At 32.8% G+C, this 27,028-nt stretch overlaps 11 protein-coding genes across 11 annotated transcripts; 5 read left to right on the plus strand and 6 right to left on the minus strand.

The window, feature by feature from the left end:
- Positions 1–230: 230 nt before the first annotated feature.
- Positions 231–1,829, plus strand: GCD11 (translation initiation factor eIF2 subunit gamma; the record flags this gene model as incomplete). Its single annotated transcript, XM_020190640.1, has 1 exon — positions 231–1,829. One exon carries the CDS (start codon positions 231–233, stop codon positions 1,827–1,829), a length of 1,599 nt encoding a protein of 532 aa, XP_020046579.1.
- A 331-nt stretch (positions 1,830–2,160) lies between these two features.
- On the minus strand, positions 2,161–4,521 carry SST2 (GTPase-activating protein SST2; the record flags this gene model as incomplete). The annotated part of the gene is made up of 3 exons (XM_020189432.1): positions 2,161–2,480; positions 2,583–3,707; positions 3,828–4,521. Coding segments are annotated over 3 exons (2,139 nt in total), but the record flags the coding sequence as incomplete, so codon positions are not given.
- Positions 4,522–5,424: 903 nt separating this feature from the next.
- Positions 5,425–7,788, minus strand: HDA3 (Hda3p; the record flags this gene model as incomplete). Its single annotated transcript, XM_020191843.1, has 1 exon — positions 5,425–7,788. One exon carries the CDS (start codon positions 7,786–7,788, stop codon positions 5,425–5,427), a length of 2,364 nt encoding a protein of 787 aa, XP_020046581.1.
- Positions 7,789–8,127: 339 nt separating this feature from the next.
- Positions 8,128–10,041, plus strand: DBP9 (ATP-dependent DNA/RNA helicase; the record flags this gene model as incomplete). The annotated part of the gene is made up of 2 exons (XM_020190646.1): positions 8,128–8,631; positions 8,668–10,041. The coding sequence occupies 2 exons, from the start codon at positions 8,128–8,130 to the stop codon at positions 10,039–10,041; spliced, it is 1,878 nt and encodes a 625-aa protein (XP_020046582.1).
- A 175-nt stretch (positions 10,042–10,216) lies between these two features.
- Positions 10,217–11,038, minus strand: COQ11 (ubiquinone biosynthesis protein COQ11; the record flags this gene model as incomplete). The annotated part of the gene is made up of 1 exon (XM_020190647.1): positions 10,217–11,038. One exon carries the CDS (start codon positions 11,036–11,038, stop codon positions 10,217–10,219), a length of 822 nt encoding a protein of 273 aa, XP_020046583.1.
- Positions 11,039–11,251: 213 nt separating this feature from the next.
- On the plus strand, positions 11,252–12,433 carry ASCRUDRAFT_8533 (DXO/RAI1 family decapping nuclease; the record flags this gene model as incomplete). Its single annotated transcript, XM_020194894.1, has 1 exon — positions 11,252–12,433. The coding sequence occupies one exon, from the start codon at positions 11,252–11,254 to the stop codon at positions 12,431–12,433; it is 1,182 nt and encodes a 393-aa protein (XP_020046584.1).
- CNS1 (HSP70/90 family co-chaperone CNS1) lies at positions 12,404–13,685 on the minus strand. The gene has a single exon (XM_020193410.1). The coding sequence runs from the start codon at positions 13,664–13,666 to the stop codon at positions 12,476–12,478; it is 1,191 nt and encodes a 396-aa protein (XP_020046585.1). The 5' UTR covers positions 13,667–13,685; the 3' UTR covers positions 12,404–12,475.
- A 331-nt stretch (positions 13,686–14,016) lies between these two features.
- ASCRUDRAFT_86567 (acid protease) lies at positions 14,017–16,059 on the minus strand. Its single transcript, XM_020194929.1, has one exon. The coding sequence runs from the start codon at positions 16,005–16,007 to the stop codon at positions 14,031–14,033; it is 1,977 nt and encodes a 658-aa protein (XP_020046586.1). The 5' UTR covers positions 16,008–16,059; the 3' UTR covers positions 14,017–14,030.
- Positions 16,060–16,834: 775 nt separating this feature from the next.
- On the plus strand, positions 16,835–19,630 carry ASCRUDRAFT_76297 (uncharacterized protein). The gene has a single exon (XM_020193411.1). The coding sequence runs from the start codon at positions 16,860–16,862 to the stop codon at positions 19,455–19,457; it is 2,598 nt and encodes an 865-aa protein (XP_020046587.1). The 5' UTR covers positions 16,835–16,859; the 3' UTR covers positions 19,458–19,630.
- On the minus strand, positions 19,551–20,950 carry MRI1 (S-methyl-5-thioribose-1-phosphate isomerase MRI1). Its single transcript, XM_020193412.1, has one exon. It carries the CDS (start codon positions 20,919–20,921, stop codon positions 19,653–19,655), a length of 1,269 nt encoding a protein of 422 aa, XP_020046588.1. The 5' UTR covers positions 20,922–20,950; the 3' UTR covers positions 19,551–19,652.
- Positions 20,951–21,219: 269 nt separating this feature from the next.
- On the plus strand, positions 21,220–27,020 carry RPO21 (DNA-directed RNA polymerase II subunit RPB1). The gene is made up of 4 exons (XM_020191217.1): positions 21,220–21,389; positions 21,491–21,523; positions 21,610–25,386; positions 25,447–27,020. Exons 1-4 carry the CDS (start codon positions 21,339–21,341, stop codon positions 26,971–26,973), a joined length of 5,388 nt encoding a protein of 1,795 aa, XP_020046589.1. The 5' UTR covers positions 21,220–21,338; the 3' UTR covers positions 26,974–27,020.
- The last annotated feature ends 8 nt before the right edge of the window (positions 27,021–27,028 follow it).

A 27,028-nucleotide genomic window follows, 5' to 3' on the forward strand; every position in this document is an offset into this window, starting at 1 on the left:
TTCAACAAGAGGTGGAGACTACAAGAGACCTGTCCCTACGCTTTTAATTGAGAACAATTTTGTGCCATACGCAGCTACTTTCCTCAGCAAGTTAAGTCCACTGAAGCCAACTATTGAACCCATAAAGTTCAAGTATTTCAACAAGCTCTGATCCAGATAAGAGCTTTCCTATATCACTTATTCAAAAGTATTGAACCAAGAGAGACCTATACCAGTTATCCTTATACAACATGGCTGAAGATTTACAAAATGCAACTCCGAATATTATCATCAATGGCGACCAGCCAGAAATAACATCTCAATATTATGACGAATCTGACGAAGAAAATTTAGACAAAAAGGAAGAATCCAAAGTGGCAGATGAAAACCTTTCCAAATCATCTGGCAAGTCTGTGAGCTTCGCAGCTATGGACGACCTTGAAGATTTGGAAGTAAAAAGAAAACGCGACTTTGAAGAAGGAGGCGGCTTGCCCGAACAACCTGATAACATTGATTTTTCAACATTGACTGCTTCTTCCGATGTGATTATTAACAGACAGGCCACCATCAATATTGGTACAATTGGCCATGTTGCCCACGGAAAGAGTACTGTTGTCAAGGCAATTTCTTCAAAGAATACTGTTCGTTTTAAAAACGAATTGGAGAGAAATATTACCATTAAATTGGGTTATGCTAATGCCAAAATTTATAAATGTGACAACCCAGATTGTCCTCCTCCAGGCTGTTATAAATCTTTCAGTTCAAACAAAGAAGTTTCCCCCAAATGTGAAGCTCCAAATTGTAAAGGTCGTTATAAATTGGTTCGTCATGTTTCCTTTGTCGATTGTCCAGGTCATGATATTTTAATGAGTACTATGTTGTCCGGTGCTGCTGTTATGGACGCAGCTTTATTGCTTATCGCAGGTAATGAACCTTGTCCTCAACCTCAAACTTCTGAACATTTAGCTGCCATTGAAATCATGAAATTAAAGCACATCATAGTGTTGCAAAACAAAGTTGATTTAATGTCCAAAAAATCTGCTTTTGAGCACCAATTATCAATTCTAAAATTCATTAGAGGTACAATTGCCGATGGTGCTCCAGTTGTTCCAATTTCTGCTCAATTAAAATACAATATTGATGCTGTCAATGAATTCATCTGTAAAACTATTCCTGTTCCTGTGAGAGATTTCATGACTCCTCCCCGTCTTATAGTTATTCGTTCTTTTGATGTCAACAAACCAGGTACTGAAATTGACGATTTAAAAGGTGGTGTTGCCGGTGGTTCCATTTTAAGTGGTGTCTTCAAAATAGGCGATGAAATTGAAGTAAGACCAGGTTTGGTTACCAGAGATGCTGATACCGGTTTAATTAGATGTCGTAGAGTATTTTCAAACATAGTATCGTTGAATACAGAAGAAAATAGTCTAAAATTTGCTGTTCCTGGTGGTTTAATTGGGGTTGGTACGAGAATCGATCCTGCTTTATGTAGAGCTGATCGTTTGATTGGTCAAGTTGTTGGTGCCAAAGGTCACTTACCTGATGTGTTTATTGAAATTGAAGTGAATTATTTTCTTTTAAGAAGATTGCTAGGTGTCAAAACTGAAACTACAAGGAAAATCAAAGTCAAAAAATTAGAAAATAAAGAAATTATTATGGTAAATGTCGGTTCAAATACAATTGGTGCCACTGTCGTTGCTGTAAAGGCTGATATGGCAAGATTGCGTTTAACAAAACCTGCTTGTACTGAAATTAACGAAAAGATCGCACTTTCAAGAAAGATTGATAAACATTGGAGATTGATCGGTTGGGCTAAAATTAAAAGAGGAACAGTTCTTCAACCAATTTAAATATTATAGTCGTTTTAGTTTTTCTGATCTGTTGTTTATATACTTGGGAATCAGTATGTATGTCAATAATAAATTAAAACTATTAGAATTACTCTTCTTATTATAATAATTAATTTATATTTGTGGATGTCTATTGAATTATGTATAGGCTATTTCTAAAAACTAAGTCCATTTTAGCTGTACAGAAAATTAAAATTAAAATTAAATAACAAGGAGCTTTAAAAATAAAACAAAAAAAACAAAAACAAAAATAAAAACACAAAAAAACAAGTCATTAATAACTAATGATTAAAAATACAACAGTGAAGAAAAATTATCAAATATCCTTAGGGTCGTTAAAAATATTCGATTTGAAGAATTTGGGCAAAGAATCAATTTGCATCAAAGTATACATATGTGAAGATACTTTATTAAGTAAAGGATATATCTGGTTCAATAAAGACAAACTATCTTTTACAGTGGCCTCGGTGGGTGTTAATGGTATTTCTCTTTCGATTAATGTTGATTCCTTGTCATAACCTTGACCATTAAGTGAACAAAAGTTGTCTTCTGATCCAGAATCTAAACTTGAATCAGAATCAGAGAGAAATGAGTGAGTCTTTTCACTATTTAAATTTATCTTTGCAATATCAATGCTTAGGTTCAGATTTGCTCTCTTTTTCAAACTAGAAGACTTTATTTGTTCTTGAGCAAGCTTTGAACTAGAATGGAATTTTGATTTTATCACAGTTGCAACATCTCGCTGGCTGGAACTTAGATTACGATTGTTGTTAGAAAGATCTAATCCAGATGAACCAAATTCAGAAAGAATCTCTGAATGGGTCTTTTGATTGATGGGAGAAGTTGGATGCATCATAACTTTATTGATTTCTTGCTTTAACAGATGATTTATATTTAGCTCATATGGAGCCCCAATTGTCAAATATGTGCCATATATATTGTATGCAGATGTCATACAGTCGTTTGATATGCTGATAATCAACCGATTTCTATTGCTTTCTGACAACCTTGATTTTTTGGGGCAATTATTATCTTTTCCCATGGATGATAGCATAGTCGACATGTCCTTAATTAGTGTTTTTTTTATTTCTTCCTTTTGTTTGAGATACTTTTTTAATTTCATCATTTCAGAGTTGAACTTCATTATCTCATTATAAGAGTCGAAATTTTCAACACAAAGTTCTTTTTCCAAGTGTTTTCTGAAAAGATATCTCAATCCTGGATCCTTTAGTACTTTTTTCAAGGAAAGATTCTGATTAAGTTCCATGATGTTAGAATTTATAGATGGTTCATTAGATTCATTTGAGCCATTTGATCCGTTACTGTTTGAAACTAATAAAGAAGGTTTTCTAGATAATTCAGATAATCTCTCTTGAAGCGATATAATTCTTTTTATTTTGGTTTCATTACTAAGCTTTTTGTTTAGCAAGCGATCCCACTTGATTGTTTCCCAGCCTTCCTCAGTTAATGTATAAAAAGCAGTCTTTGAAAGTTGAAATCCAGTTTGGGGAGCAGTTGAAGGATAGTGTAGCACAGGTTTTATTAGATTGAACTTGACAAATAAGCTCATGATATCAGCAGCCTGATCTTTTGAAGTTATATCTGTGCAGTCCATTAGCCATTGCCAGGCAGCTTTGCCAATAAACGAATATTGGACTGTTATATCTTTAACATCTGGAGTTGATTCATTTGATGAGTAACGATAATTATAATATAATCTAACGCCCTTGCTGGAAACATAGTATTGAACATGAGAGTCAGATTCTGGATTGGTAAAAAATTTATGAGCAAATGGAGAGATCTTCGAAGATTTGGTTGAAGCACTATGATTAGAGTATTTTTTATTTTCAGTTTTGCTTGGTTTAAGAAATCCACTATCTCTTTTGGGACTGCTTTCAAAAGAATTCAGCTTAGTTATTTCACCAAAATCTAGCAATGTTGAATTGTTGTTATTGAATTTTATTGGGTCATGAACATTGCTTGTAAAATCTAAAAAACTATTAAAATCTTGATTTTTTTGGCTATTAGATAATTCATCAACTATATCAATTGGAATAGGATCACTATCATTTTGAGGACTCCATATGTTGGGAGAAGGCCCCATAAGTTTCAAAAATAATAAATGAATTAGGTAATCTGAATATACTATTCTATCATCAAACTGATTTCTATCAAATATTGTTAAGTTCATTGAGTTAAAATTTGACTTGATTATAAGAGGCAAGCTGTCATTCTTAATGCCATGTTGTTTGCAGAAAGCATAGAGAATAGCCACGCCTTTGGGTGTTGGCTGCATAACAACATTTTCCTTTGGTTTAGAACGAGTTCTATCAGATGGAGTATGAAGAAGTTTAGCGATGAAGAATATTTGAACTAAAGATGAAGCCAAATCTGGTTTTATTTGATAAGAGATTGATGTGCTCGTACTGGGAGATAGATTGACATCTAAGCACAAATTTCCCATTCTGTTAATGGCATCGTTTATATAAAAGGAATAAGGATGCTGTTTTCCAAAAGACCTTAAACTAAATATATGTGATAAGCTCAAACCATTTTTATTTTTATTATGTGAGGGCTTCTCACTTAAATCTAAATTAAGAAGAAGTATTGAATAGATATTTTTGAGGTCTTGCGTGAATATTCTGCCAGTCTTGGTTCTATGGATTTTCCTAGAAACTGTCTCATGGAGGGTTTTTTGTTTTAATTTTGGATTAGAATTCTTTGCTGAATTTGTAGAAACTGTTTGAATCATTGTTAATAAAGACTTTTAATACAAAAAAATATGAAGTAGTGAAATAGTGAAAATAAAAATTAGTTGTTCAGTTCATTTATATATATTACATTTTTGAAAATAATAAAGCTAAAAGCAAAAAGGAATAAGATTTATTAATCAGAATCATATTACTTTTTTTGTTTTAGGAAATAAATAAAGGTGATAAATTGTGTAAGGTTCTGAAAATTTTAAAACGTTAGTGATTCATTAGTTGTGATGATTTTTTTTGCAGACGAAAAGAAACAGGGAAGAGATAATTTGGGATATCGCTAATCACCAAACACAAAATATAGAAGTTTTCAAAGCAAAACCAGTCAGCTTCCAAGTAATTTCAGCCAAACAAAAACATTTAGAAATACTTTTTGCTAGAGGTGATATCAATCACCTAATCATAAATAGTTATGTTCCATGTTATAGACAAAAATTACAGTTTGGTTTTGAACTTAAAAGGTCTTTAGAAATGTTAGCCATATAGGATTTGGGGTTTGCAGCATCATGCGTTTGAGAAGCACGCACTAATCGGTTTGAAGAATTAAGAACAAGTTGAGAAGCAGAAGCCAGAGAAATATTCCAAATAGAACGAAAACATAGAAGTGGAAATGGAAATGGAACTCAGTTACTAACACAAAAAAAAAGTATGTTGTTGACTTTTCACAGTAGCTTTGGGGTTTTTCCGGGCAATCTTCAAAATGCTTGATGCAAATATATCTTGCTATCTTTAGCTTACCCAACTATAAACATGTTGAAACAGAATAAAACTTTAAGCACTTTCACCTCCTCTTGTGTGGTTATTGGCTTGTTGGCACTTCGGTCCCTTTTACTTCATCTCTGTGCCCTTCGGCTGCTTCTGTTTCTCTGGTGTTTGTTTAATTCATCGATACACAACAAAACGTCTGTTATTTGGCTTTCTATTTTTTTGATTTCTAAATTTCTATTTTCGACATTTTTGTCAACTTCGAGCTGATCTTCTTTTCTATTGCCCTCATTAAACTCATCCAAGAAAACGTTTAGGTTTTCAAGCAATGTGTCATTTTCCATTTGAGTGAGAGTGATTTCACTATCAGTCTCCTTTATTGATGTTTCGGCACTGCTCAATTGTACTTTGAGGTAATCATTTTCTGTTTTAATAGATTTTATTTTGGAAATTTTGGAAGCGTTTAGTTCAGTCAAAGTTAAAATCTTTAGTTGGTTTTCTTTCCACTTTTTCAAAGAGTTTGAGTTTTCCTTATCCATACTATTTTCTTCTTTTTTATCAAATTCGTTTAAAATGTGGCTGAATTCTTCATCTAACTTTTTAATTTTTTCTTTTTTTTCTTTGGATAAGTTTAATTTTTTTTTATGGTTATTAATATTCAATTTCTTTCTTAAACTTAAGTGATTAAAATCATTGATAAATTTAGAATATTCACTTTTAGCAAGATTTAGATCATCCTGTCTTGCGTTTTTAAAATTTGAAACTTCTAAATCAAAATAATTTAAAATGAAATTATTGTAATATGAATAATTTAAATTTAATGATTGTAGTAACTTATGAGTTAAATTTGTTGAAAAGTTTTTAAAATTGTTAACTGAGTTGATTCCAGTTAACAATGATAAATCTTGTTTCAAAGGATTTGATAAATAATTTTTATTCAATCTTTTAAAATTATAGAAAAAATAGTAGTTTTTATTGAAATAGAATTTTTCATGCTTTCTTAGATTTTCGTCGATTAGCAAGTCGTCTAGATCCGAATAATCGTCATCTAAAGTATAATGAACTTCTGTTAGTAGAGATTTTTCAACATCCAAGGAATTAAATTTGGGAATTGAACTCATCTTAGGTAAGGGCCAGTATAGGTAATTATTTTTAGAATTTGGGTTTGAATGATTTAGTAGCCAATCTGATAGATAGGTCAAGTTATGAGAATATATTGGTTTTAAATCTGGAGATAAAATTCCCACTTTGCCTCTTAACACAACAACAGCACTGGTGACTGCCATTAAATAATCTGTGTTTCTAATTGTGTATTGATTTCTAAAGTACAAAGCAATATGCTCTATTGTGTTAATTGGAACCAACCTTATTATTGAAACAGATGATTGTGTATAGTTGTTATTGATATTTAGAGATCTTAGAGTTTTAACAAATGGTAAATTAATATCAAAAGTAATATCAAAGGATATAATTAGATCTATTTTTTTATCTTTGAAAAAAGTGATTAGTTGAGTTTTTGAGATGTTTTGATTTTGATCTTCAGAAGAAGCAAATAGGTAAACGTTACAAAGATTTTTTGGAACAAAATTCAAGTTGTTATTAAAACTTCTGCTACTGTTTTCATTGAAATTACTATTATTATAGTGATTTAAATTGTTTCCGTTAATGTTATTCATTTCGTTATAAATATTAGTATTGTTGTTATTGTTATTTGGTATTTTTTTAAAAATTGAATTTTTCAATTTCGAAGGATCCTTCAAGTAGTTTCCTGTGAATCTTTTAATATTAACTTTTAAACCTAATAGTAGAGCTTCAATTAAATCCACAGTTTCGCCAGACCTTGCTACTATAATTAAATTTCTTTCAAAATCATGAGATCTATTGGACTTTTTAGACTGCGTGGTAGAATAACTAGAAATATTTTCAGAATTTTTATTGAAATAATTGAAGGAATTCAAGTTATTCTTTCTAGTTTTCCAGTTGTAGTAATAGTTTCGTTTTTGGTCAGCAATTCCATTGAATATTTCAATCAAATTTCTTAAGATTCTGAATTTCCCACTAGTTTCGCTTAGTTTTTTGGGAATATCTTTTGACGTTAACGATTTTGGCATGTAGTTTTTAATTAGCAAATAAGGATGATTCGAAACTAGTTGAGAGTTCAAGTAGAGCTCCTGCAACGAGTCGATCAATAGCTGGTCGTTGTCATCAGTCTCAAAGTACTTCAATATGTCAGAATAGTGCAAAGAGACAATTTGGTCAGTTAGTTCCTTTTGAAAGTCTGCCATTGGAGTTGGCAACCAATACTCATTCTCATGGTGAAAAACCCCATCAGGAAGATTGTTCATGGTGTAGCTATTGATCGCATTGTTGGCGCTGTTGAGGCTGTTGGGATCGTGGAAATTGTGGTTCACGTCATTCTGGGAGACTAAATTGTATATAGGATTTATTATTGGGGGTTCTGGGGTTGTGTCTAATATCTTGGTCAAATCCATTTTATCAATAAACTGCCTATAAGACGACTTATATTACAGAGAAGAAAAGGAAGGCATTTTCCATCGCTGATTAAGTTTAACAAAACCTTCCAAAGCACGTGATCATAGACAGAGACGTCGGTTCGATTCCTAAAGAAAGTAATTTCAAAGTATGTAAGCAATATATAATATCACGTGTGATTACGTAGTCAAATGCTTGAGACCGGGTTTGTGGATTCTGCTTTGAAAAAAAAAATTGAAATTTTTTGGGTTGAAATTTAACTCTTCAAAACCCAGAAAGAAATCAAAGAGATCTCTGTTTTGATCTATTCAGCTTTGCCATTTCTCTGATATCTTATTATGTCTTCCAACACCCTAGTTGCAGCAGAAAAAGTCTACATTGATCAGGATGCAACCTTTGATTCATTCAATTTAGACCCACGACTTCTCCAAGCCATAAACCACTTGGGATTTGAAAACCCAACTTTGGTTCAATCAAAAGTCATTTCAATGGCACTTAATGAGAAAAAGGATGTCATTGCAAAGGCAACAACTGGTTCTGGGAAAACTGCTGCCTATGTGATACCCATTATTCAATCCATATTGGAACAGCAATCACAGCTTACTGATGCAAAGTCCAACAGCAGTAATCATCAAGTCAAAGCTATAATTCTAGTTCCCACAAAAGAATTATCCAATCAAGTTTATGATTTATTGAATAAAATTCTAATATTTTGCTCAAATCAAATCAAGTTTTTGAATTTATCTGATTCAAGTTTAGTCAATGACACATTACTCTCCAACTTGTTATTGGATCAGCCCGAAATTATCATTTCAACTCCAACTAGATTATTGAATTTAATAGTGAGGAGAAACTCGAACGATCGAAATAACAAAAAGAACAATGGTGCTGGTAACGAAAAAAATGTGGATAATAATAGTTTAACTGACCTTATATTTAAAAATCTCTCTTTTTTAGCAATTGACGAAGTAGATTTAATGTTTTCTTATGGTTATAAAGACGATTTAAATAATTTGGAAGAGCTAATCCGTTCAAATCGATTTTCAAATTCAAATTCAGTTCAATCCTTTTTAATGACTGCAACACTTAATGATGATTTAGAATTGATAAAATCCTGGTTTACAAATAACCCAGTCACTTTGAAGCTAAACGATTCCAATGTCTTAAATTCCAATAAGCTATTCCAATATTATATCAAATCAAATGAATTTAACAAATTTTTAATAATTTATATAATATTAAAATTGAATCTAGTTAAAGGTAAAATTCTTATATTTGTCAATAATATTGATAGATCTTATAGATTGAAATTATTTTTGGAACAGTTTTCTATCAGCTCTTCAATTTTAAACAGTGAATTACCTATAAATTCAAGATTGAGTATAATTAACCAATTCAATAAAAACATCATTCATTTGTTAATTGCTACTGATGAATCAAACTATATTCAAAATTCCACCAAAAATAATACTCAAAATGATAACGAAAATAATAAACAAGATGACAATACCTCTGAAAAAGAACCCTCATCTAATAAACAAAATAAACAAAATAAAAAAATTAAAAAAACAGACAGCGAGTATAGTGTTTCAAGAGGTGTAGACTTCCATAACGTTGCCTGTGTTTTAAATTTTGATCTACCAACAACATCAACTGCATATATACATCGTATTGGAAGAACTGCTAGAGGAGATAAATCTGGTATGGCATTGTCGTTTGTTGTAGACAGCAAAGAGCATGGCAAACACAAGCAATCTTCACTAGCCTCAGCTAAATATGATGAAAAAGTTTTAGAAAGAATCATTGCCAAACAAAAAAAGTACGGTTTGGAAGTTAATCCTTATAATTTCAATATGGAACATTTAGAAAATTTCAGATATAGATGTGAAGATGCCTTTAGAGCTGTGACAAACGTTGCTATTAGAGAGGCAAGAGTTAAAGAAATCAAATTGGAAATTCTAAATAATGCAAAGTTAAAAAGACATTTCAATGAAAATCCAAACGATTTGGATATTTTGAAACACGATAAAGAATTGCATCCTTCAAGAGTGCAACCTCATTTAAAAAGAGTTCCAAACTATTTATTGCCTGCTAATCTCCGAAAAGATGAGAAATTGAGCTTAAAATCTTTTGTTCCTCATAAACATAATAAGAAGAAGCTTAAATTCAAAAACTCAAAAGTTGTGAAAAACAGTAAAAAACTTTTCAACAAGAATAAAAAAGTAGATCCTTTGAAATCTTTGAAATTTTGAGATGAAATTATATATATATATATATATATATATTAATAAACAATTGAAAAAAAATTAATTTTATTTTTTAAAAACATAGGCGTATATATATACATAAGTAAAAGAGATCCACAAAGACTTGGTAGGTTGCAGCATTATAGCTATATATACAATTCAATAGATAACACTAGTAACACTAGTAGTTGTTGACTATTGCATCTAAGAATACTATTCCACTAAATTTTTTATCTTGGATTCTTCTAATTGCAGAGATACCAACTTTTTGTGTTGAAATACTTGGTCTTACTAATAAATCGACAACTGGAATTTTGTTTCCAATATTAGCTAATGTTGAGAAAACGCTTCGAACACTTTTTTTATCAGTTTCATCATACATAAATCCGGGTCTCATAATGATAGACCTGAATATGTTCTCATAATCCAGCTTCAACTGTTGTTCAGCTTCTCTTTTAGTTTGCAAGTAACCTTTGGAAAGACCAGGAAATCCCTGGTCTGCAGAGATATAAACGAAGGATGGAGACTCAACCTTAGTTTCTGGCAAAGCATTGGATTCCAGCAATTGTTCAGCGTATGCCTTTGCCAATATCAAAGCAGATTGTTTGTTCATCTTTTCATAGGTGAGAGACTCATTTGCCTTCTTCAAGGGATTTGCACCTAATGGGTTGAATTTTTTAAGAAAGCTGAATGGACTATCAGATAAAGAGTCCTTGTAGTTTGAATTCTCAAACAAAATACCGATAGAATGAACCACTGATGTTTTGTTCTTCAAGTGTTTCTTGTAGGAATCTGGATCGAAAACATTTGCCTTTTGCCAGTCGACTTTGCTGATCCATTGAGAGTCTTCTTCAACGACAGGTTTTGGAGGAACCCCAGAGGACGAGAGAGAAGTGACACTAAAGCCAGCATTGATGCCTGCCTGGCAGATTCTTTTACCTACAAAGCCATTACCACCAAATACAACAATCGAGGGGGCAATTTTAGAAGCAATCAGAGACATGTTAGGAGTTGGTGAAGGACTTTCAGCTGTTTTGCATTGAATAAGCTGATGTGTTGAAGAATTGAGAGGAAAAAATAAGTACCAAGAGGAAAAAAATAAAATGCTTCAATCTTCAAATATAAAAGAAAACTCTCTAATTTTGTTTCTGGCCCTATTTTTTTTGTAGAATTTTATTGGAAGACTGCGAAAAGGAATATAAGTGTATATATTAGCATGATTCAGGGAACAATAGCGAGTACAGTACCTGTTGATGAGTTGAGCAAGTTAAGCTTAGACAAAAATGACCATACACACCAAAAAAAGAGCAATTCGAATGAACAAAAGGAATACTCCATTTTTGTTAGTGATATTATCAAAAACTTGGACAAAAACAAAGCAGTAAGAGTCTCAGACCCCATAGAGATAGCCACATATTCGCGATCCCATTGCTATGAGTATTCTGTTAATGATAAGTCTGAGTTGGGTTTTGTAAGCAATGCAACGATAAACAGCTTCAGACCCACCAGCGCCACCAACAACAATTTGCTAAATGGGTATAACTTTGGTATTCTTGAGGAGAAATTCAGTGTAAAGAACTGGTCGTTGGAAGGGCTAGTCAAGTCAATTGACTACTGCAACGACAATGTGGAAGAATACAGAACCAGCAAACTCACTGGGAACATTGTTGGTTTTCGGAACTCTCTCTTCAAATTGTTCATGTTGCCATACAAGAACAGAGAGTCCCTTGACTATATCTTGCAATGGCATGAGGGCAATTTGTACGTCATCAACAATGAGGATCAGGACATTGAGAGAAAGTACTATCCAGAGAATCATTTGAAGTTCATCTACTCAGGATTCAAATTTGAAAATTTTCTAATCAACATGTCAAATCGAGAAAATAGAGAAATGGACAATTCCCAATTTTGCACTGTTGTCAAAAGAAAATTCAACGACATATCAGTTATTATAAGAGCTGAAGTTGATTGTGCAATTAAAAGAAATCCATCCAGCAACCAGTATGAGTATGTTGAGTTGAAGACACACAAATACAAGAGACATTATGATTTTGATAGCAACTACAATGCAAAATTGTTTTTGGTTTGGTCGCAATGTTTTCTAGCTAATATCAATCAGATTATTTTTGGTTTAAGAAACAATTCCAACTTCAATTTAATTGCATTGAAAAAATACCATAGAAATGAAGTTTTATATTACTTGAAACAAAACACTCCATATGGTAGTTTTGATGAGATTTGTACCAAGTTTTATTATTTCATTTTGAATTTTATATTAACTAAAATTGGCAAAGATGATAAACTATGGTCGTTGAAATTTGACTCTTACGTAGGAAAACTTACATTAAAACAAATAGATTCTAAAATTGGCTTGAAAAATCCCAATTTAATTAGTTAAATAAATAAATAAATAAATAAATAAAAGTAAAGGCTATATAGTTTATCTTTCAGAATCATTTTTTTCTTTGTTTTCTTTCCATTGTTTTATCCAACTGGAAATATCACTTTTATCAACAATATATACTCTTAAGCATTTATCAAATAAAGGAATTTTAGGTTCCTGTTGTTGCAAAACTTGAGAGATTTCAACATTTTTGCCCAACTTAATCAAACCACCTTTATCAGTTTCTAAAAATATTTGCTTTCTCTTGATGTTGTTAAAATAACGTTCATTATCATCGTTATAGAGCAATTTTAATAAATCTGAAGCATTGGATAACTCTCCAAAGGCTTGAACAAAATCAAACTTATTTTCAATAGGATGAATCACTATCACAGGAAAAATTAACTGAGATTGAATGTCTTTAAAATCTTCAAGGTAATACTCGAGATTCAAATTCGAGTTTTTGAAATATTCATCAAAGGAGGCCTTGTTGTTTATGTACGAATCTGAACTACTTAACAACTTGATATTTCTAATTTGAGTGGCCTTTAACAAAAATTTTTCCTTGAGCTCTTTTAATTTTCTGTTTTTCTCAATTTGATTAAAATACTCTTGTCTTTGTTTAATTTTTTCATTCAAGCCTTTTATTGATAATTCATTTGTTTTAGTCTTCAACAAAGTATCTGATCTCATCAAGTCCTCAGCAAATTGAACAGATTCTTTAGCCTCTTGAAACTTGTCTAATGCGAGATAAGCTAGCCCAATTCGATAATAAGCCTTTATGTTTTTGATATCGATTTTTAGTACTTCTTTGGAATCATTGATGGATCTTCTGTAGTTTTTTAAATTGAAATTAGCTATTGAACGATTTAAATATAAAACTTTTAGAATATCTAAATCCACAATATTTGATTCAGTTTTATTTTCGGGATTGGTCAATACAGCAATGCCCTTGGAGTAGTATATGACAGCATTTTTGTAGTCTTTAGATTTAAAACAATCATTTCCCTGGTTCTTGAAATTTGTTGCTATTTCTTCTGGTTCTCCATCGTACACTAGTGCTTTCAAGGCTTCTAATTGCATGTTATCTTCACTATTTTCTTCATTCAAACTAGTCATGAAAAAGGGCAATTTATTCAATTCTTTTACTATTTCATCTGTTGATTTGTTGGTAAAGTCGTTCAATTGAGGAGGTAAAAAAGACCCACCTTCCTTGGGAACGTATCTCTTCTTGTCCCAGTTAGACATGATTACAGTTATATTTTGGTTGTGTTTTATAAGTTTGATTACACTTTAAAATATATTTTAATCGTTTTGATTCAAACTTTTTCAGTAAAAATTGAAGCAGATGCATATTGATGCAAGATCCACCGAAAAGGGAAATGGATCAAAAAGAATTAATTACGATTTAATACCTAAGAACATAAAAACAAGCTATAACTAATTAAAAGTAAAAGTAAAAAAAAAAAAATAAATTAAATTGAGTTAAATTGAAATAAATTAAGATATGAAAATTTAAAACAAAAACCAAAAAGTGTAAAAAAGAAAGAGAATGAAAATGAAAAAAAATAATAACAATAAAAAGATTCAAAATGTCTGTTTTTTTAGTTGACTAAACTAATAGCACGATAAAAATAAGAGAACCAGCAAAAATAAATAGGATTGAAAAGTTAAAAGGAGATAGTCTTGAGCCACTGCTGAGATCTCTAACGAATTGAAGAGTGTCATTTTCCGATGATGCAGTTGAAAATGTTCTTGTGAATCCCAAGCTATAGATACTTTCTTTGAAGGAAGCGAGTGCATCAGTTCCTCCTGTGATGGTTGCTGTTACTGTTGTGGTCCATGGACCATTTCCAATTGAAGTAGTTGTATAGAAATCATAAGTCCCAACTGGGGTAGAGGCTAGGAATAATTTTGAGGTATATGAAGAGTATAAGGTATAGTTTTCGTAAGTGTAGATTTGAGTAGCAGGATATCGTGTAATGTTGATGTATGATGTGATGTATTGAAAATAGGAATTGGAGTAATATTTTGCCTTTGTTGCTCTTGATATTTCTTCACCTTGGGAAACAATATTGACATCATCAAATTCGATTTCAGAGTCTGCATCTGAATAGCCTTCGTAATCATTAATATAAGCATTCCATTCTTCATCCAAGATTGGAAATTGATTTTTTGTTGAATTGACAGTTGGAGCAAGAGATATAGTATAGTAATCATAATCGTAGACAGCATAAAAGTAGTTTAAAAAGAAGTTACCTAAAATGAAAAAGTCACCATTTGGATTTTTACGGAAATTGAAATTAAGATAGGTTTCATTGACTGTTTTATTATATTCAACATCATTCATGTCATTATAAGTACGAAGAGAATCAAAATTAACGGATATTTTATAAATGGGGATATCTGCTATTAGGCCTGAAAAATTAAAGGATAAATAGCAACCCAAATTGTATAATATATCGTAAACATCAGAATAATTGTCATTTTTGACTACTAAATCAGAATCGAAGAAAGAGATTGAGGACAAAAGAGAATCATAGATGTCAGGGGGGAAATAGGATCTTGAACCATCATGAGAGAAAGATATTGGATATAATTTATCAGTGAAACACAATTCTGCTTCGGATCTAGTTTCGTTACTAGAGTTTATAAAAGTAGTTTCTGAAGTGATGTTTAATTGCTGCATTGCTAACTCAAAGAACTGATTTGAAAAGGAGGCATTGGCAAATTTATTTAAAACATCTGTTGAAAATTTTAGAGAAAAAGAGGATAGGGTGATATCTAAATGCTCGATATCGGGATTGATATTTTGGTCAAATCGATTAATCATTGGGAAAGTCGTTAACTGCCCTTCATACCTTGTGTGATCTATACCTCCAATTAAAAGGGATCCTTGGTAGTAGAAAGAAGTTGAAGACTCATATCTGAAATATTCAGCCAATACTTTTCTTTGAATTAGATTTTGGTCGACCAATAAGTCCATTAGATTACTTCTATTGTAAGAGTTTGAATTTTGATCAGTGATATTAAAAGAGGATATACCAAAACTTCCAAAGGCCTCATTAACTGATAGAGCCAAACCAAACTTGAAGTCACTGAAAGTTGTTCCATCACTAAAATGTAGAACATCTTTACCCCATAATCCACTTGCAACGGTTAGATCTGACGAGTTTAAATTGAAAGAGGTATTTAATGACAAGATTGGATCATCAACGGAATTGAGAAATTGAAAAGTGGAAGAATTATGTTCTCTGAAGATACCATAGTTGTAACAATGATTCACAAGGATCTCACCACTGGGATAAGTAAAATTGTTATCATGGAAATAGTACTGAGTATCAGAATAAAAGCAGTAGGGGTTTAAAATAGAAATTACCCAAACAATATTGGAATCGAAATTTAAAGAAACGTTTAATCTTTGTGGAGGAGTTCCCAAAGATAAAGTGATAAAAGACTTTCCTGTTTCATAACCATTATATTGGAATTTGATTACGCCAGAGCCGTCAGTGGTAGCAGCAGCAGTAGAGGAGGAGAAGATGTTTATTAGAAGCAAGAAAGAAAGATACCTGTTGAAATTTGGTAGCATTTTGACAGATTAGATTGAGATTTATATGCTGTTAGTGGAATATAAGAAACATTTCACCCTAAATAGTGATAGTGATGAATGGATCTAATTTATTTATTTATAAGCTGAAAGTTTCAACTTCTGAACAAAGTTTGCAGGACATTTTGGTGGGACTTTTGCGGAGGAGCCTCAGAAAAACGTATATTCGTCTGCCGTATAATACGAATTATTGTTGCGCATGCGGTTCGTATTTGTGCATAAACTCAGAAGCTTAGTACATTAAAAGTAACTTGAAGGTAAATACGGGTCGGAAACAAAAAAAGCGTACATGTTTCGAAGTTACGTCTTATCCGTAGAACGTCATTGCCGAAGAAGAGGAACAGTTATCATCCAATAGGTCTTATCCACAGGTTCAGAATATGTTTGGTTGGAAACAGCAAGAGAGAGGAAAACTTGCCAATAAAAACAGAGCTGCTCTTGAGGGCCGTGCATCTATTTAAACCACAAAGAAATATACTGGTATCGACTCTGTAGCTTTAATTGTGGTTGAGTTTCGCCAAACAATAGAAAAAAGCAGCTCCGGTCGAAACACCGAAATTTACGCCGAATCCACGGAATACTCGGAAACACCACTTCTAATCCGGCATGTACCGAATGAAATCCCGTGACCGGCGCAAAAGCCGAAAACCAGCACAGGAGGTGAATAAAGTGAAGAAAGTGAAGAAAGTGAAGAAGAAGCAAAGAAGAAAATATAAACACTGTGAAACTGCTGGAATTTATTTGCTGCTGAAAATGGACTTTGGGTTTTCAGGGAACAAGAAGCAGTTGAATTCTTTCATATCTGGTTCAGAGAGCCACTTCAATGAAAGTGACATGGAGCTAGACGACCAAGAGGCTGCTGAAGAGCTGTTGAACAGGTCCAGGGCCTCGTTATCCCACTACAACAACATGTCCCATGTTTCCTCCAGGAGCAATGTTCATGGCAGCTCTATCAATGTTGCTCACAGATTCGATTCAATTGAGGTTGCCAACTTGAAATCAGAGATTGAGTCGTTGAGATCCCAGTTGGCGATATTGAACAACTCCCACAAATCTGAGATACTAACCTACGAGACTGAATTGAACTCGACCAGAAATGAAATTGACTCTTTGAACCTACAAATTGTCAATTTGAACAACGACAACGAGTTCTTGTACAAGACAAATGAGGACTTGAATACAAAGTTGAAAAACGTCAATGAAATAACTCTAAACACAGCTAAATCTCTTAACAATAAAATCAATAGCTTGAATTTAGAATTAATCGAAAAAAACGATTTGATCTTGGAAAAGGATTCAAATATATTAGAACTAAATAACAAAATTGACAACTTATACAAAAACTTGAAAGATCTACAGCATGAAAACAACAATTTTAAAAATGAATTTAACGACCAAATTAATCAATTATCTATTCAAAACTCACATTTAGAAGATTTAAATTCAAATTTGCAAATCAAAATTGACAACTCTTCTACAATCTTAAACAATCAAACAAATTACACTGATCTATTGTCTCAAATTAAATTTTTAAAAAATGATTTACTAACTCAACTCAATATTAATACCAATTTAAATAAAAAAATTAAAGATTTATCTTTCAAATTAAAAACCCAAACTCAATCAAGTACAAGCACTCCATCTTCAACTTCTTCAACTTCTAATCAAATTCTCAATAACAATACCAATACTAATGCCAATAATAACACAAATTCTATAACCATATCAATACTAAATGATAAAATATCCTCTTTAAAAAAGAAATTAAGTTCATACTCGAGCTTAAACGACGATTACAACTCTTTGAAATTAAAGCTTATCAAATATCAACAACAATTTCAAAAATTCTTATACTATGTATCTTATGACAATAAAAGCAATAAGAACCTTGAAACGGATTTTGATATTGAATCAATTCTATTAAACTTGAAAAGAAACTCAAATACAATAGATTCACTAAAATCTCACATTGAGTTACTTAATGATTACATTAATGAATTGAAATCCAAAAATAATGAATTGAGTTTAAAACTTTTAAATTCAGACAAAGAATCTATCACAATTCAAGAAAAACTTAAAAATGAATCAATTTTAAGGAAAAATTTCGAAAGGGAAAAAGCCTTATCTCAAAGAGAATCTTCTCATTTAAGAAGTCAAATTATCAGACTAAATTCTTTAATTGATAAATTTATAACCAACAATCAAAATAACAATAACATCGGCAACAATAATAATAACAACAATACAAACAACAATAGCAATAATAATACCAATACTAACACTAATACTAATACTAATAATAACAATAGCAATAACAACAACAATAACAATATTAAAAATCTAAAATTCAATAAGCAAAATAAACAAAATAAATTTGGTAAAAACAACACCAATGAAAACCAAGATTCTGATAATAATCAAAAAATAATTGAACTCTTGCAAATTAAAAACAAAAATGATCAACAAGTAAAAAATTTGGAGGGTTTAATCACCGAATATAAAACTCAATTAGATAGTATTAACAAAAACTTGGCAATTCAAGAGAACCTCGAATTAATGAATGAAAATAATAAACGCCAGAAATTAAATGATTCTTCACAAAAAATCTTAAAATCAGACACTAAAATAATTGAAAATTATCAAAATAAAATTACAGAATTGGATAATAAAATCTTAAAATTAGATCAAGATTTAAAAGAAAAAGAAAAAGACATATTCAATCTATCAAAAGATAATAAAGATTTAAATCATAGATTGAGTGAAGTTATAAGTTTGAAAGAAAAAGAAAATCAACTCCAATTATTACAATTAAAAGATAATCCAATGCTAAATTATCAAAAAATTAAACAAGAGACTTTAGATACCTTGAAAAAAGAAAATGAAGATTTATTAAAAGAATTAAAAAACAATAATAAAAATATTGACCAAGAAAACAAAAATTATATACCAATATCAGTTTTGGATAGATTTTTGCTTGATCAAGAAGCCTTGGAGAGAAAATTAATAGAAAGTAATAAAAGAATGACCAGGCTACGTGAAGTTTATAATAAAAAGTCTTTAGAATTTTTACAATCGATAAATCTGTTATTTGGATTCACTTTAGAGTTTTTTGCCAAATCAAAAAAAGTTAAATTAATTTCTAAATATTCAATAATAAAACAACAAAAAAGTGATAAGAATAATAATGATAAAGACGAAAACATGGACGCAAAAGAAGAAGAAGAAGAAGAAGAAAAGGCATTGGAAAGAAATTATATTATTATTGATCCATTTTCAAATTCATTTCAAATATCCGGTGATTGCGATGATAGCTTTAAAGCAAAATGTGAAAATTTGGTTCAATTTTGGATTGAAGATAAAAAACAAATTCCATGCTTTTTAGCAGCTTTAAGTTTGGAGCTATTTGAAGAAAATGTAAATAAGATAGAGTAAATTTAAATAATAAAAGATAATTATATCAATATTGAGTATATTGTTGGATTCAGAAGTTTAGTTTTAATTTTAATTTTAATTACAATTTAATATCGAGAGTTGTTTTATATTTATTATATATTGAGAGCGAATATTAGTCTTTAAGAAATAAATATTTAAAATAAAAAGTTATTAATCAGGATAGTAGATTACAAATCATAGGTTAAAATTATTGTTGGAATCCTTTGTGTAATATTTTTCTTCAGTAACAATAGCGTCAATAAATTTGCTTTCAGTTATATCAAAACTTGGATTCCAAACGTTCATGTTTTGTGGAGTAATTAAGACCTTTGCAATAATTACATCATTGTCCTGGTTAAGTTTTAAATTATTTGTTGTTGGATCGATTAAACCACCAGTTACATTTTGAAATTCAGCTGCTGGTCTTTCTTCAACAACAATGTGATCGCCATTATCGATGCTTTGATCGATTGTAGTAGTTGGAGCAGCAACAATGAATCCTATTTCAGGGTTCAAGTAGGCCAATTGGGACAATTGAAAAGTACCAATTTTATTGGCAGTGTCACCATTTTTAGCGATTCTGTCAGCACCAACTATGATGAATTTGATGGGAGGAAAGTTTAAATTTTTTGATTTAATAGATTTGATCAAGAAGGAAACCATTGAGTCGGTAATCAATGTTGATGGAATCTTTTCTTCAATTAATTCGTAGGAAGTTAATCTCGAACCCTGATTATAGGGTCGTGTTTCTAAGGGAAAGACATGAGCCAAATGTGGGATATTGAAATCTCTTTTGAGTTTTTTCGAGGAAGAACCGTCGGTTGGTTCATCGGATTCATAATTCAATGGGCTTAAGCTCCATAGTTTTCTGATAATACCCAAAGCAGTCCCATAAGCAGCAGTTGCCAAAGATCCAGTATTACATATGGTCAAGACAGAGAATTCGCCAGAGAAATTTTGATTTTGCAATTGAGTCAAAATAAAGTCAGCGCCGTTTTCGCCAATCAAATAGTTGTTTTTTAGGTCTTTGGATTCCAAATCCACAGCATAGTTGTAGATGGTTTGATAGATTCCAGACAAAGTGATATTGTTCTGATCATTGGCTGATAAACTTTGAACAATATCGTTGCATGCATTCGACAAGTTGACGGCAGTCGGTCGCGATGAAACCAAAAACTGGATTCGGGCAAAGAGATTTGCTTTGAAGTTTTTGATATCGTTCAAGTCGTAGTATGTCTGGGAGAAACTTCTGACATTTAGAATGTAGTTTAGCTCCACAACAATCGAAAACACACCAACAATAGCGATAGCTGGGGCACCTCGTACCTGCATTTTCTTAATAGCATCGAAGGCATCGCTGATTGAATTTATCCGGATGTATTTGGTCTGAAAGGGAATCAATAGCTGGTTGAGAACCAGAAGCTGGAGCTTGTTCTGGTCGAATCTGATGGCCTGTAAAGTCATAGTACTGTTCTCCAATGATTCTGTTCAAAAAGAAACAATTCTTCAAACCAAAACTAATCTCATCGACAAAAAACCCAAAAAGTCGAGCAGCGGAAAGCACCGGTTATAAATCCGCGTCATATCCACAGATAATTAGCAATCAGCACGTGACGTTATGATCCCGTGATTATAAATAATCGCGTGACCCGCAATTATCACGTGATTAACACTATCACGTGCTCTGAAAATTGAAAGAGGAAGATTGAAAATAAATCTCAGAGGCTGTTGAAGAAATGGCTGTAGGTGTATAAGGTGTTCTATCGTTATATCCTTCTTTTAATTCTGAACCAGATTAAAGGAGTGTAGCAGATATATCTAAGCATTCATATCCAGTTCACTTGCTTGGTAGTCTGATATCACACAGAGAAGCATTTCGTTATGTTGTCTAGATTTCCCTACTCCAGTGCTCCACTTCGTACTGTGAAGGAAGTATGTTATTCTTATCTCGCTATTCACAACCATGAATTGACCCATCTACTTTTTTTACTTTGATGTTCTGGACTGCCTACTAACCTTCTTTTGCTTTGCAGGTTCAATTTGGGCTTTTTTCTCCAGAAGAAACTGTATGTATCACTTTATCTTATCCACAGAAATTTCTTTATTTTTGAATAGGGTTGCTAATTTCAATTTCGCGTTTTTTTTTTAACAGAGAGCTATCAGTGTTGTCAAAATTGAATTTTCTGAAATCATGGATGAAAACAGAAAACCCAAACTAGGTGGTTTAAGTGATCCCAGATTGGGCACCATTGACCCCAGTTTTAAATGTCAAACCTGTGGTGAGGGCATGAGTGAATGTCCAGGTCATTTTGGTCACATCGAATTAGCTAAACCAGTCTTCCATATTGGTTTTATACCCAAAATCAAAAAAGTTTGCGAATCTATTTGCATGAATTGCGGGAAATTGTTATTGGATGAAAATAACTTTGATATGAAAAAGGCTATAAAAATCAAAGACCCAAAAAAAAGATTTGCAGCTGTTTGGCGTCTATGTAAAACCAGAACTGTCTGTGAAGCTGATGATGATCCTGAAAATCCAAACATTATACATAAAACCGGCTGTGGCCACACTCAACCAACCATCAGAAGAGACGGTTTAAAACTAATTGCAACATACAAAAAGAAAGATTCCGATGACGATATGGATCAACCAGAAAAAAAAACTTTGGCTCCATCTGAAGTTTTAGAAGCTTTTAAACATATATCTCTGGAAGACTGCCGTAGATTGGGTTTTGACGAAAACTATGCAAGACCTGAATGGATGATTATAACCGTTTTACCTGTCCCTCCACCTCCTGTTCGTCCCTCTATCGCATTCAATGAATCTGCTCGTGGTGAGGATGACTTGACTTTTAAATTAGCCGATATACTAAAAGCAAGTATAAATGTTCAAAAACTAGAATTGGATGGTTCCCCACAGCACGTTATCATTGAATTTGAAAACCTATTACAATATCATGTTGCAACTTATATGGATAATGATATTGCTGGTCAACCATTAGCCAAGCACAAATCCGGTAGAGCAATTAAATCAATTCGTGCTCGTTTAAAGAGTAAAGAAGGTCGTGTGCGTGGAAATCTCATGGGTAAGCGTGTTGATTTCTCGGCTCGTACTGTTATTTCTGGTGATCCAAATTTAGATTTAGATCAAGTTGGTGTCCCAAGAAGTATCGCAAGAATATTAACCTATCCAGAAATTGTAACTCCTTATAATATACATCGTTTGACTGAGTATGTTCGTAACGGTCCAAATGAACATCCAGGTGCAAAACATGTCATTCGTGATACTGGTGATCGTATTGATTTAAAATATCATAAGAAAGCTGGTGATATCCAGTTACAGTATGGTTGGAGAGTCGAACGTCATCTAATGGACGATGATCCTGTTCTCTTTAACCGTCAACCTTCTTTGCATAAAATGTCCATGATGTGTCATAGAGCGAAAATTATGCCCTACTCTACATTTAGAATCAACTTGTCTGTTACTTCTCCTTATAATGCGGATTTCGATGGTGATGAGATGAATCTTCATGTGCCTCAATCTGCTGAAACGAGAGCTGAACTACAAAATTTGGTCGCTGTGCCCTTGCAGATTGTTTCTCCACAATCTAATAAGCCAGTAATGGGTATTGTTCAAGATACTCTATGTGGTATTCGTAAAATGACTCTTCGTGATATATTTATTGAATATGATCAAGTAATGCAAATATGCTACTGGGTCAAAGACTGGAATGGAATTATGCCACCACCTGCCATATTAAAACCAAAACCGTTATGGACTGGTAAACAATTATTATCATTAGCGATTCCCGAGGGTATCCATTTATTAAGATTCGACGAAAAAACAACTTTGCTAAGTCCAAATGATGATGGTATGCTTATTATCAATGGAGAAATAATGTTTGGTATTGTCAACAAAAAAACTGTTGGTGCAACAAATGGAGGTCTAATACACACGGTAATGAGAGAAAAGGGCTCCAAGGCTTGTGCTGATTTATTCGGTAATATCCAAAAAATTGTAAATTATTGGCTACTTCACAATGGTTTTTCCATTGGTATCGGTGACACTATTGCCGATGCCGATACTATGAAAAAGATTACAACAACAATCGCTGAAGCTAAACAAAAAGTTCAAGATTTAATTCTTGATGCTCAAGCAAATAGATTAGAATTAGAACCTGGTATGACATTGCGTGAGTCCTTTGAATCAAAAGTTTCCAGGGTTTTAAACCAAGCTCGTGATGATGCTGGTCATTGTGCCCAAATGAATCTTAAAGAATTAAACAATGTCAAACAGATGGTTGTTTCTGGTTCTAAAGGTTCATTTATTAATATTTCACAAATGTCGGCATGTGTTGGACAGCAAATTGTTGAGGGAAAACGTATTCCATTTGGTTTTGCTGATCGTACTTTGCCACATTTCACAAAAGATGATTTCAGTCCTGAATCAAAAGGTTTTGTTGAAAATTCTTACCTAAGAGGATTAACTCCCCAAGAATTTTTCTTTCACGCTATGGCTGGTCGTGAGGGTTTAATCGATACCGCCGTTAAAACTGCAGAAACTGGTTATATTCAACGTCGTTTAGTGAAAGCTTTAGAAGATATTATGGTTCACTATGATGGAACAACCCGTAATTCAGTCGGTGCTATTATTCAATTCATTTATGGTGAAGATGGGCTAGATGCAACTCAAGTTGAAAAACAACCTATTGATACAATCCCAGGTTCTGATAATAAGTTTGAAAAGAAATACCGTATTGATCTTATGGATCCGTCTAAATGTATTCGATCTTCTCTTTTGCAAAGTGGGGATGATATTCGTGGTAATTCACAATTACAAGCTATTCTTGATGAAGAATATAATCAACTATTAGAAGACAGAAAATATTTGAGAACAAGTGTCTTTCCAAATGGTGAATATAAATGGCCATTACCAGTAAATATCCGTCGTGTTATACAAAATGCACAACAGAATTTCCATTGTGACAACGGTGAAGCAAGTGATTTAAATTTGGAAGATATTGTCAGGGGTGTTCAAGAGTTGTGTTCCAAGTTAACTGTCATTCGAGGTGAGGGCAAATTGGTTGAAGAAGTTCAGCAAAATGCTACTTTATTATTTCTGTGTTTGATTAGATCTCGACTTGCCTCCCGTCGTGTTATTGAAGAGTTCAAGCTAAACAAAGCAGCTTTTGAATGGATTTTGGGAGACATTCAATCACTATTTCAAAAATCGATAGTCCATCCTGGTGAAATGGTGGGAGTTGTTGCTGCACAGTCAATTGGTGAGCCTGCTACTCAAATGACTTTAAACACATTCCATTATGCAGGTGTCTCTTCTAAAAATGTTACTCTTGGTGTTCCACGTCTTAAAGAAATTCTTAATATTGCCAAAAACATTAAAACACCATCACTTACAGTTTATTTGAGACCAGAATATGCTGATAGTAAGGTCAGGGCTAAAGAAATTCAATCTGCTATTCAGTATACTACATTGAGAAGTGTTACAGCAGCCACAGAGATTTACTATGATCCAGATCCTAGAAGTACCCTTATAGAAGAAGATTATGAGATGGTTGAAGGTTATTTCGCTATTCTTGATGATGCTACTGAAAGAACATTGTATCAGCAATCACCTTGGCTATTACGTATCGAAGTTGATAGAAAAGCGTTGCTTGATAAACAACTTACTCTATCCCAAGTTGCTGAAACTATAAAAAGCACATTTGGGGATGACTTGTTTGTTATGTTTTCTGCTGATGCTTCAAGTGATAAGTTAATTATACGTTGTCGTGTTGTTCGTGATCAAAAACTTGCTATTGATGAGGACACAGAGGAAGATAAAATTGTGAAGCAGATTGAACAAAACATACTTGATTTATCTCTTAGAGGTGTTCCTGATATTGCAAGAGTGTTCATTTCTAAAAAGAAGGTTGACATTATTGCAGAAAAAGGACAGTTAATCAAAGCAGATGAAGAAGAAGGAGGAAAGGATTATGTAGCTGAAGGAGGCGAATATGTTCAAGTTAAAAAATACTTCCTTGAAACCGATGGTTGTAATCTTGCAGAGGTTATGACTGTTGCCGGGATTGATTCAACTAGAACTTATTCAAACGATTTTGTTGAAATTCTCGAAGTTTTAGGTATTGAAGCTACACGAGCTGCATTGTTTAAAGAAATTTATCAAGTTATCTCATTTGATGGTTCATATGTAAACTACCGTCATATGGCTTTGCTTGTTGATGCAATGACTTCCCGTGGTCACCTTATGGCTATTACAAGACATGGAATTAACAGAGCTGATACTGGTGCTCTTATGCGTGCCTCTTTTGAAGAAACTGTTGAGATCTTATTAGAAGCTGGTGCATCAGCTGAGTTAGATGACTGTGCAGGTGTTTCACAAAACGTTTTATTGGGACAAATAGCTCCTATTGGAACAGGTGCATTTGATGTTTTGATTGACGAGGATATGTTGAGTGCTATACCAAATAATTATAATTTACCCTCGGCTGCTCTTGTCAAGGGTTCTGACACTTTAGATGGTGCTGCAACTCCTTACGACTCCAGATCTCCATTATATGATGAATTCCATGATGATATGGGAGAATCAGTTCTGTTTACACCTGTTCGTGATGTATCACCAACTGAAGGGGGTGGTTTCACTGAATATGGTGGATTCCAAAGTCCATTCCCTGATAGGGCTGGAGTGACACCAACATCTCCTTTCGGACAGTATCAAAGTTCATATGCTCCTTCTTCGCCGTTGTTTTCTTCAACATCGCCATCTTACAATCCTACCTCTCCTTCGTATCAAACAACATCTCCTTCTTACTCTCCAACATCTCCTTCTTACTCTCCTACGTCTCCATCCTATTCTCCCACTTCTCCTTCTTACTCTCCTACTTCTCCATCCTATTCGCCAACATCGCCATCTTACTCACCTACATCTCCATCATATTCACCTACGTCTCCATCATATTCACCTACATCTCCATCATATTCACCAACATCCCCATCATATTCTCCCACATCCCCATCATATTCTCCCACATCTCCAAATTACTCACCCACATCCCCAAATTACTCACCAACATCTCCATCATATTCACCAACCTCTCCTTCCTATTCACCGACCTCTCCATCATATTCCCCAACTTCTCCTGTATATTCTCCTAGATCCCCATCGTATTCTCCTACTTCTCCCAATTATTCACCAACTTCTCCAAGTTATTCTAATAATAGAAACTACTCACCTACCTCACCAACTTATTCACCAACATCACCAACATACTCGCCAGGAGCCGCAAGTTATTCACCAACATCACCAACATATTCTCCCACATCTCCTAACTATTCACCAACCTCCCCTGCATATTCTCCTGGATCTCCTAATAACACTTCATCAATATCGCCCAATAACGGTTCTCCAAATTCTCCCACCTATTCTCCTTCAAATTCTAACTCTTCTGACCCTCAGGAAGACGTTACAGATTCTCCCAATAAAAAGAATGATCAATGATTTTATTTTGAAAATCGGTTTTATTGAATTTTATTTTTGTTTTGTTTGATTTTTT

Source organism: Ascoidea rubescens, assembly GCF_001661345.1.
Source record: "Ascoidea rubescens DSM 1968 unplaced genomic scaffold ASCRUscaffold_8, whole genome shotgun sequence".
Taxonomy (NCBI): Eukaryota; Fungi; Ascomycota; class Saccharomycetes; order Ascoideales; family Ascoideaceae; genus Ascoidea; species Ascoidea rubescens.